This window comes from Nothobranchius furzeri, chromosome 5 (genome assembly GCF_043380555.1).
Source record: "Nothobranchius furzeri strain GRZ-AD chromosome 5, NfurGRZ-RIMD1, whole genome shotgun sequence".
Lineage (NCBI taxonomy): Eukaryota > Metazoa > Chordata > Actinopteri > Cyprinodontiformes > Nothobranchiidae > Nothobranchius > Nothobranchius furzeri.
The window spans coordinates 58,874,342-58,885,330 of record NC_091745.1 but is presented as its reverse complement, the minus strand read 5'-3'; the positions used below and the strand labels follow the sequence as shown (position 1 = coordinate 58,885,330).

Here is a 10,989-nt window from a genome sequence, read left to right as displayed (position 1 = left end):
AAGGTCACTTGAAAGAAAACGCGTAATAAAATACAATAAAACAATAATAAAACCCAAACAAGAAAAAAAAAACAGAGAGAAACAGTTCAATAAAATCAGAGGTTGTAGGCAGATTTAAACATATGTGTTTTGAGTTTTGTTTTGAAAAGGGTAAAACTGTCGATGTTCCTGATGTCTGGGGGAAGTGAGTTCCAGTGACGAGGAGCAGAGCGGCTGAAAGCTCTGCTCCCCATGGTAGCGAGACGGGCAGGAGGAACCGCAAGATGGATGGAAGAAGATCTGAGTGAACGGGATGGGGTGTTAACACTTATAAGGTCTGAGATAAATGGAGGAGAGAGGTTGTGTGAGGGGTCAGTGAGGGGCGGAGAAGGTTTATGGAACGTAGATGGAAGTATGCTGACCGAATTATGTTATTAATGTGAGCTTGAAAAGAAAGAATCCAGATCCAGAATTAATCATTCCCAGTATACAGATTAATTACACTTTATGACAATTATACACTTTAATTACACAATAATATATTTTAACTTACTATATATTACCACATAAGTACTTAGTAATTAGGGGACTGTAAAAGGAAGTGTTACCATTTCGTGTTATTCCACATTTACATTTTAGACATTGTTTACTTAATTTGTAGCTCTTACAACATGTTGTTTTTCAAACTACTGATTATGAGATCTATTACTCTAATGTAACTATAAAATACCTATAACTACACCTGAAAGAAAACTGCTAGAAAATACATTACCTAGAAATTAAGGTTGCATTCATATGCTGTTGGAATTTTGGCTTCTGGCAGATTCAGTCACTCAACTGCAGCTAATCTGTATGATTGTACGATTGTACACTTTGTGGAATCTGCCAGGAAAATAAAACTTCAAAATAAAGTCTGAATATTTCATAAAACACCAGAACTGTTTGATTCTAACTGTAGTCTTAACAGTATTTATAATTTCTCAGAAATCTGTCTATAATATAAACTGATTTTATTTGTTTTAACATCTCATTACATCTTTAGTACTTTTTATTTATCTTGTATATGGTAAAGGTAAAGAATGATTTTTATTCAGAGAATTTTTTTGCACATCAACAAGTGTCCTAGTACATCTGTCCACTTGACCAGTGTCCAGTGTTTTTACGACCTATAGACGTGTCCCTGAATGCGTCCTAACCTTTTACCCAACACGTGACAGACAGCCGCCGCCTGCAGAAGCTGACCTGGCCAACAAGCACAGACTCACGAGCAGGTACGAAACCGGCAATCCGCTGCCGAAGGTGAGTCCCCTGTCCCCGTTTACCGGATCCGTTTGGTGGTTACAGCGGCAATCCGGAGCGTCAGCAGTTGGGAGCTAACGGAGCGCAGATGGAGGCGTTTCTGCGGAGCTGCCGGAGGACTGTGAAGGTACAGCTCGTTACCGATTTACTCCTGTTTTCCGTTAATTCATATAATGGACTTATGCAACTTTTACTTTTAAAGCAGTTCTTTGTTCAGTTTCGTGATGCTAAGCTAGCTGTAGCCATCACCCTATCTACTTCCGGACCGTGGGTCGCCGCAAATGATAGGATGTCCAAGGAAGGTCCCTTTCTCGCCTCTGATTGGCTGGAAGGGCTCTCCTGCAATTGACTATTTCATGTAAGAGGAATCAGTTTTCCTGCGCTGCAGGTTTTTATGTTTACAGCCATATCCTGATGAGATTTTTGAAGAAAATATGAACTCATTGCTATTATAAACATCCTTTCTTATTTTGCAACAAACCAGTTTCAGTTTCTTTCATTAAAAGAACCTGAAAACGTCAAATGTGAACTTGTAATAAATTTTGTTGCATTTTATCTCACTATAGACTGACTTTTTATCTGTTGACTATTGGGGTTATATTACTTAATTGTTGGGCTATCCTATGTCTTCACTTTAACAGGTTAAGGCTGTTTACAAGTTAGAGCACATCTCGTTATCAGATTAAATGTGTGTCAATCAAAAATTAAGTTGAAGCTGATGATTATTTAGACCTATTTTTCAGCAGTTTTCATTATTCTAGAAAAGAAACTGACCTGATGCACACAACTGGGTAGAATAGAGCAGTTTTATTAAATTTCATTCCCAGGTAAGGCACATATGTTTATCCTATGCACTTTAATGCTTGAGAGCCAAGAGATATAAAGTAAGTCCAACAGTTAGATAAATGCAACAAGATTATAATTTCACACTAAGTTTTTCAGTTTTGTATGAAACATAAAACGTAAAATGTTTTGCAAAACAGGACAGAATGGTTATTATAGCACCACTTTACAAAACTCCCCAAAACAGCTTTCTGCTGGTGGCAGAAGGACAGTCTGCACTTAGCGAGGACTGTCGGTTTGCTGCTAAATGAATTAGCCAATTGTATTGGAGCCCTTCTAGCCAATCAGAGACGAGAAAGATGGGATCTTTCTTCCTTGGACATCATAGAATTCCAAACGGCGCTCCTCAGAAGAACGAAAAAATGAATGCAAGTCAATGGGGCTAAAAACGCTATATTCTAATTATGCTTGTTATGTGCCATAGAGTTCACATATGATGTTCGTGAAGTTTTAAAGACATTTTGATACGAAGAATGCGCTTATTTTCGAACAGGAGGAAACGCTATTTTAGGTTTTGTGTGAATAAGTCCAGGACTACAAACACTTTAATGTGGCTTCTTTCATATAACGCAATCATTACTTAGTGGAACAAAACAAAAGCAAATAACTTTGCATGTTGAAGGTTTGGTTCAGGACTGAAGGAACGTTTTATCTTCAATTCTGTTGAATTGTGATTTTTAAGGTTCTGCAGTGACCTCTAGTGTTTATCCCTTTGTTCTCCAGGAAAACACCGATCAGGGCGGTCCGATGTTCCATGTTGTTCTTGGGAATGAGGCCTGTGATCTCGACTCCATGGTGTGTGCTCTGGCTTTTGCCTACTTCCTGTTCAAGGTGAGCACAGGTGGGATGTCGTTAATCACTACATAGAAAGTCCTGCTTCATTTACTTTAAAAATGCGTTCTCATCCTTTAGATCAGAACCTTAACGGAACATCTCATTCTGCTCATTCAGACACTGTTTTAATAAAAGCATACCTTTGTTCTGCTGGTGTATTCTCGTGGAGGAGTTGGCTAAAGTGAGGACAATGCCAGGACATTTATCTGGGTCGCACATTTGTTTTTCTACATAGCGTTCGCATCTCATTACAGTAAATTCCTCTCTGCTGTTGAAGGAAGCCGGCGGGTCATCCATCCTCTTTGTCCCTTCTCCTTGCACACAACCAAAGGTGCTCCAAGATGATCACGGGCGACCGAGATGAATAACAAACATTGACTGTAGCAGCAACACGAAAAGACAAAAACTCTGAAAGTTGGGCTCCTGCAACCCTGAGACCTGCCTCGCCAGCACTCGCTGCTCCCACCCAACACTTAAAAACTCGGGGAAAAACCTAGATGTGTAAAATAGTTTGACACAACATATCCTGGGTCAGTCAGGATCTCTGGGAAAAAACGAATCTTTTGGCGATTACATGATCACAATTTCTGAAGTCACAATTTTAATAAGAAAATGGTGACTCATTCAGTCTCACTTTTGCATTTAATTTCTGTCTCTCCCTTCCTGTCTCCCTGCCTTCCCGTGTGCCTGTCTCAGACAACAGACGGTGAGGTTGTTCTGCCTCTGCTGAACATCCGCCAGGCGGATCTGCTGCTGCGTTCTGATAACCTCTTCCTGCTGCATGAGACTGGGTTGTCTCCAGACCTGCTACTGTTCAGGGACCAGCTGGACCTACGGATGCTGCATCATGGTGGCCGCCTACGACTGACGCTCGTTGACCACAATGTCCTGCCCAGGTGAGCTCCTTCCACACAACAGGTAGCTGTCAATACAAACAAGTACAGCAGCTTCTTGGTGTGCCACGTTATACCTGTACAGGATTCATACAGAAACAGAGTGTTGGTCTGATCAGCTGCTTTTTTTTTCTACAGTTCAGACTCAGACCTGGAAGGTGCGGTGGTGGAGGTAATAGACCACCACCTGCTGGAGCGAAACCCCTCCCCCTCCTGCTCTGTCACCATAGAGATGGTAGGGTCCTGTGCTACCTTGGTAACTGAGCGCATCATCCAGAAAGCTCCACAAATCCTGGACCTGCAGCTTGCTCATCTGCTCTATGGTATACACACACACACACCGTCTGATCACCAACCTGACACATCTCAGGCCTCTGAGATGCTGACCACAGCTCAGTGATTAGGTGCAAACATAGATTACTGATTTGTTTTCGTGTGTGCAGCAACGGTGGTGCTGGACTGTGTCAACATGTTACCTGCAGCAGGAAAAGTAACCCCACGAGACAGCCAGTATGCTGAAGCACTGGAGCTGCGGTTCCCCTCTCTACCACTAAGGGACACCCTCTTCCAGGCGCTGCAGAATGCCAAGTTTAATGTTTCAGGTGAGTTTGTGTTCCACCTGCTCCTGAGCGTGGTTGTCCCTCTACATCAGCACGGCACCTCCAACATGTGACTAAGAAGGACCCAGAACAACCTAGAAGAAACGGGTGGAACAAATGAGCCCTATTGGCTGGTTTCTATACCTAATCATTGACCTAAAATTACTGAAAAGGTTTCAGTCAAATTGCCTTAATCCTTTGGACCCATAACACCACTCACCCTCATTGGAATGAAGCTTTGACGGGATGGTGACAGCACAAGTTCAGCCAACCGCTCCACTGGCAGTTTTCTGATGTAGTTCATTCTTAGTTTCCTTTCTGAGGAAGTTCTAAACCTTTGTCGTGACAACTACGATCTCTATAGACAATGCTCCCAGCATCTCCATCACAGTGTGACATGGAAACTGCACCACACAGGAGAGAAAGGAACTCCATAGTGTAATAAAATCTAAACAGGACCTTCCACCTGGTGGGTCCACAACATGAGAAAAGACTAGAGCACCTTGACATGTGCTGTTCACCCAGCTTCCCTGTGGGAGGCGCTACAAGCCTATAAAGTAAGATCCATTTATAGTTTCCTACTGCACAAGGCTTTAGACTCCTGAGTCTAAGCTAGCTATTCCTCAGTCCAGTTCTTCTCCCAGTCCTTGATCAGGCACATCTCTCCTCACTTGCCAATTTAAGTCGTCCTTAGGAACTGAACCCAGACCAGGTCCCTCGTGTACAAACCCCCCCCCCCCCCCCCCCCAAGCCCATCAGTGACCGACAGTCACTGATGTCCCATTTTCAGCTAAGCTTGAGACCACATCAAAGCAGGTACTGAAAAGTGTGCAGTGACCAAGGACCAGTTACAGATGGAAATGCTGTCCAACCAAACCAAATTAATTGGAGTCGCTCTGAGTAGGTGATGGAAGACCCTTTAGTTTTAGTTACCTGCTTTCAAGAAATGTACGTCCAGCAGGACCCAGCTCTAATGTTGGGCTCTAGTACACATGCTCAAGATATAAAGTGCCTGCTGTAGTATTTATGTTACAGCTTTGAGTTTTTTCATTGGTATTTATGTCAGGTTTTTTGTCTTTAGGTCTGAATACGGAGCAGATGCTGTTAAAGGACATGAAAACTGTTTCAAGAAGCTTAAATTTTGCAGTTTCTGTTCTGTACATCTCACTGGAGGTAAGCTAGAAATACATTAGTACTACGTTTGTAATACTCCAGTAGTATAATAATAATACACCAGTACTATACTAATAGAGCACTTAATACCATACCCATAACACATTAGACTAATGTATTATGGGTATAGTATAATACTGGTGTATTACTAATGTCATAATACATCAGCACTATCCCAGTACTACACTAGTATTATACCAGAACTATTAGTAATACACCAGTACTATCACAGTACTACACTACTACACTAGTAATACCCCAGTACTACATTAGTTTTACACCAGTAATATATCATGCCCGTAATGTATTGGTAATACACCAGTACTAGCCCAGAACTACACTACTACACTAGTAATACATGATACTATACCAGTAATACCCCAGTACTACACTAGTTTTACACCAGTACTATATCATACCCGTAATACACCAGTATTATTACTCCAGTACTACACTAGTTATACCCCAATACTACACTAATAATACACCAGTTCTATCCCAGTACTACACTACTAAATTAGTAATACATGGTACTATACCAGTAATATCCCAGTATTCTAATAGTAATACCCCAATACTACACTTATAATACACTAGTACTATACCATACGGGTAATTCGCCAGTAATATCCCAGTACTCCACTAGTAATACACTAGTACTATCCCATACCTGTAATACATTAGTAATACACAGTACTATCCCAGTAATAGACTAGTATTACAACAGTACTATACCAGTAATACCCCAGTACTCCCAACAGTACAGTGTGTGTATGTGTATCAGGAGTTTTTGCAGGGGGCTGATTTGGAGGCGGAGCTTTCAGCGTTCTGTCAGAAGTTTGGATTTGATTTGCTGCTGCTGATGACAATCACCTTCACTGAAAGCAAAGAACCAATCAGAGAGCTGGCTGTATTCAGCTCCAGCAACACCTGCAGGAATCAGGTATGTCACACACAACACTGTCAGTTCTTTTTGTTTAGGTTGTCAGGACAATTTTGATGTACTTTTTATACTTCTTCAGGTGCGACAGTACCTGGAAGAGGCCCGTAACCCCGATCTCAGCTTAGAGCCAATCAGCAGTCCTCACCTCCACATATCAGCCTATCATCAAGGTATAGTTCTCACCTGTTTCGCCAGGTGAAGGTGAAACTTCTGAAGAAGTTCAGCCAATGGTTTGACTCTACACTTTTGTTTCTTTTTTAGGGAACAGCTTGGCATCCCGGAAGAAGGTCCTCCCCCTTATTAAGAATTTCCTGAGCCAGTGGGACAGAGATGGTTGCCTTGGAGATGCTGAAGAAGAGTCTGTGGTCCCCCCAACACCCATGAACAGTCTGGTAGAAGGATGTCCTCTGGATGGAGGTCTGCCTCAGATCAGTGCTCAGGACCTGCAGGAGAAGTTTAGCAAGATGGGGACTAATGACCTCTGACCCCCGTCTTGTCAGTCATCAGGACATCTTGGAGGTTGTTGCAGCATCCATAGAAGTCTATGAATGACAAAGACGCCGAGGACAAAACATTAAGACTGGTTTTACTGTTGATGGTTGTTTATAATCACAGGTTGATTCAGGTTGAACAGGAGCTGATCCACCAGAACCAGATCCAGCTGATTCTGGTTAATCTGGTCCTGCAGAGTCACTTCTACCATAACTGGTTCAAGCTGATCTAGTAGAACCAGGTCCAGGAGCTGGTGTGTCACTGATCTAACAGTTTTTTTTTCTTTGTTCTTTTTTCAGTTTAAAAAATAAAAACTGAAATGTCTTCAAAGAACAGCTGGAGGAAGTTTTGTTTAGAACCTTCAGAGTTTTTCTTACTGAGACAGAGAATCTCCTCTAGGGAGTGGGCGTTCATACGGTGCTTCATAATAGTACACCTACAGTTGAAACTAAAAAAATTAGATTATTGTGCAAAAGTCATTCATTTTAGTAATTCGCCTTAAACGGTGAAACTAATGCATGATAGATTAATTCCATGCAAAGTCAGATATTTCAAGCCTTTATTTGTTATAAATGTGATGATTATGGCTTATGAAAACCCCAAACTCCAAATCTCAGACAGTTAAAATGATGTGAAAAGGTTCAACATTCTAGACTAATGTTCGCACGTCCACACATCAATTACACATTCCCATCCAGGGCTGCAAGTGTGTAGGGTGTCCCGAAGTGTGGATCTTAGCCCCGCCCCTTTTGGACCCTTGACCTGCACTATGCTGAAGCCCGCATCGGAGCAGACTTTGGCGAAGGGTATTACCCCCAATCCATTGCTGCATGAGAACTTTGAGAAGAAGGCAGGGAAATGTCTCGATTGTTCTTTCTGAAAATATGTATTTTTAAGTATTTAGGTATAATTATTGAAATTACATATTTTAATGATCTATTGGAAAGATGCATTACATGTCTGCTGAGAAACGTTGACCGATAACGGTGATGTGTGATTTTGGACATGACATACGCAAAATTTAATCACTAAATCATTCAGTTATAAAATAATTTCAAACAGCAAAGTGGCACAAACAGCGACCAGCGTTCTCATATGGTCAATGACGCAATGCTCACTGTCACAATTCAGCAGGCATTTGTTAACTTTTTTACTCACTTGAAGTCTTACATTTTATATGACGTTTGATCACCCTGAAATTGGGACCACACGTAATGAACACACACAAACTGAACACTCGTATAATGAACATCATGATATACCACACTTCCCATGGCTGAGCTTCTCATTTTGATGTGACGTGTGGGGGTGCACACCCCTGGCGAAATTTTTAAAGGGACCCTCCAGCTCAGGGGCGCAGATAGGATTTTCAAACTGGGGGGGGGACGAAGTTCCAATGTACCCTCCCCCCAAACACACGCACACACACACACACACACACACACACACACACATAGGGTTGTCACGGTAACCGGTATAGCGGTAAACCCCGGTAAAAAAGTTGACAATAAAAATAACCGTCCAGTTTTTAAAAAACTATGTTATCTCGGTGGGTTTACCGTGGCCGCGGTTTCGGCGCGATGACCCTTACCAGCCACCGTCGCTTCAGCTGAAGTTCCCGCGGCGCGCACACGCACTTTTTAATTTGCAACGGCACCAAAACTTTGAAGCTGAAATAATGGCCGAAGGAGGAGACGGCTGCGCCCAGGACATCCATCAGCCCTCAAAGAAGACTAAATCGGAAGTATGGGCATATTTTGGATTTCTGAAAAATGCTGAGGGACAGTTAATAGAAGACTGCTATCCCGTTTGCAGAACGTGCAGGAAACAAGTGTCTGCAGAAGGCAGCAACACTTCGAATCTAATGGCACATCTGCGTGACCATCACCCACGTCTCTACAGCCAGTGCAAGGTAAGTTAACATTAGCATTTTAGCTTAAATGCATGACGTGAGGACTTTTGGTTGACGGAGAATGCAACGAGTCACTATATACTGCAGCCGCAGCGTCCTCTGCCAGCATTTAAACCGTGTCACGGACACCCTGTTGCTGGATGAAGCATCATGAACGCTGGCAACAAAGCTCTGCCTGATCAACACTATAAATGATAAATGATCCGCACTTGTATAGCGCCTCTCAGAGTAAGGAATCCAAAGCGCTTTACACTACAGTGTATTATTCATCCATTCACACACATTCACACACTGATGGTGATGAGCTACGATGTAGCCACAGCTGCCCTGGGGCGCACTGACAGAGGCGCCCCACTATTTAATTCAGTCATTTGTTATTCTCCCAATCAATTACTAACCAAAACCTCATGTTTTATGCAAAACATTAAATGATTTTCAGCATACCAATATTTACAGAAAACATAAAAAACTGCACATAAAATATATTAAAAAGACTAAATTCACTTATCACTTAGAACAGTGGTTCCCAAACTTTTCAGCCTGACCAACAGATGTTCCTTCGTGTTTTTACGTTATTTAGAAATTTTCATTATATGAGGAAAGTTTTTATTTACATATAAATACATTAATCTCTTAAAATTTTATATTTTACTTTTTTATGATTATGTGACACACTTGACTTCCAAACATAACGCATCGGCATCTGCCTCTTTTTTACAGCTTTTTTTTACATTGTCGCTACGTCTTTCACGTTTGCGTGTTTTTACCATCATTTCTACATCCATCACGTCCCAAAGAAGGTTAAACCAACATCAAATCCAACGTTTGGAGCTTGTAAACTCCACACACCTCTCGTGCAGCACCAGCTGTCTGATGCTGCAGCAGCGTCAATCTTCCCGGCTGCCTGGATGAGTGAATTTCTTCATCAGAGTCAATATTCTGCTTCATAATCGGAGTCAGTCTTGACCAGACAAAGAGGTCAGTCAACAAAGACCAGACCTGCCGGCAATTCTACGTTTTATCTAACATTTGCGCTCTTCGTGTTGCACGCATCTCCTCCTCTACCCGACTGGGAGCCTCTCAGCGGGATTTGGGAAGCATTTTTCAAACTCTAAAAACTCCCAAACTTTGCTCAGCCTGAAGGTTCCACATCTCCACTATCTTCTGGTGTAAAGTAGCAACTTCATGAGGGATCATATTTGTAGATGAGACTTGTTAAAGTCAGCAGTGAGGCTTTGGCGCTTATAACTAGTAAGTCCCAACACTGACAACAATGTACTGAAACTAGAACCAACATGCATAAACAGACAGATCGGTCCCACCTACTTACACTGTTGGTCTTTTTTAAATACGCAGTAATCGTTGCTTGTCTTTTTCGCTTCATCCTGCATCCTTGCAGCAACCACTTTGGCGCCTCTGGAGTCGGTGTTTGTTTACGTCATGCGCATTCAATGTAATTGGACAAAGGAGCTTCAAGCGCTTAACCTCTGATTTTGTTTTCTTTCTGGCCTTGGTTGGGGGGGGGGGGGGGGTGTCAGATCGGGATCGATCTGAATCTGCGGGGGACAGATCCCCCCATCCCCTACCATATCTGCGTGCCTGCTCCAGCTGTCCAAATTGTAATGAACACACAAAAGTGAAAAATTTTTTCATGTATTTTTTTTTAAACAATTTTACCTTTTATAAATTGAAAAGCTTAGAAAAGCAATAGCACACCTCCCGTGGCCGAGCCGGTTGTTTTAAAACAACTTTTGTGGTGGTGCACGCTGCTGTTGGAGCCGCATTAACGTCTGTGGAAGAATAAAGAAAACAAATCCTCTGGTGCATAAAAACAACTTTGAAAGAGTTTTAGGACTTTGTGTGAAAGACTGGTCATTCTGTACATTTGACAACTTTTTCACAAGATCTCCACAGATGTAGCTTGTTCAGGAGGATAACAAAGAGAAATGAAAAAAAAAATTTCAATGAAAAAAGGGAACGTCCAGAGCCCAGACCTAAATCCCATTGAAAATCTGGAGAGAT

General features: G+C 42.0%; 1 protein-coding gene across 1 annotated transcript; it reads left to right on the top strand.

Annotated features, from left to right (window-relative positions):
• Window positions 1-1,152: 1,152 nt before the first annotated feature.
• prune (prune exopolyphosphatase) lies at window positions 1,153-7,266 on the top strand. The gene is made up of 10 exons (XM_015952010.3): window positions 1,153-1,250; window positions 1,324-1,405; window positions 2,845-2,952; window positions 3,652-3,851; window positions 3,987-4,171; window positions 4,292-4,450; window positions 5,529-5,620; window positions 6,405-6,563; window positions 6,643-6,733; window positions 6,825-7,266. Exons 2-10 carry the CDS (start codon window positions 1,367-1,369, stop codon window positions 7,046-7,048), a joined length of 1,257 nt encoding a protein of 418 aa, XP_015807496.3. The 5' UTR covers window positions 1,153-1,250; window positions 1,324-1,366; the 3' UTR covers window positions 7,049-7,266.
• Window positions 7,267-10,989: the final 3,723 nt, after the last annotated feature.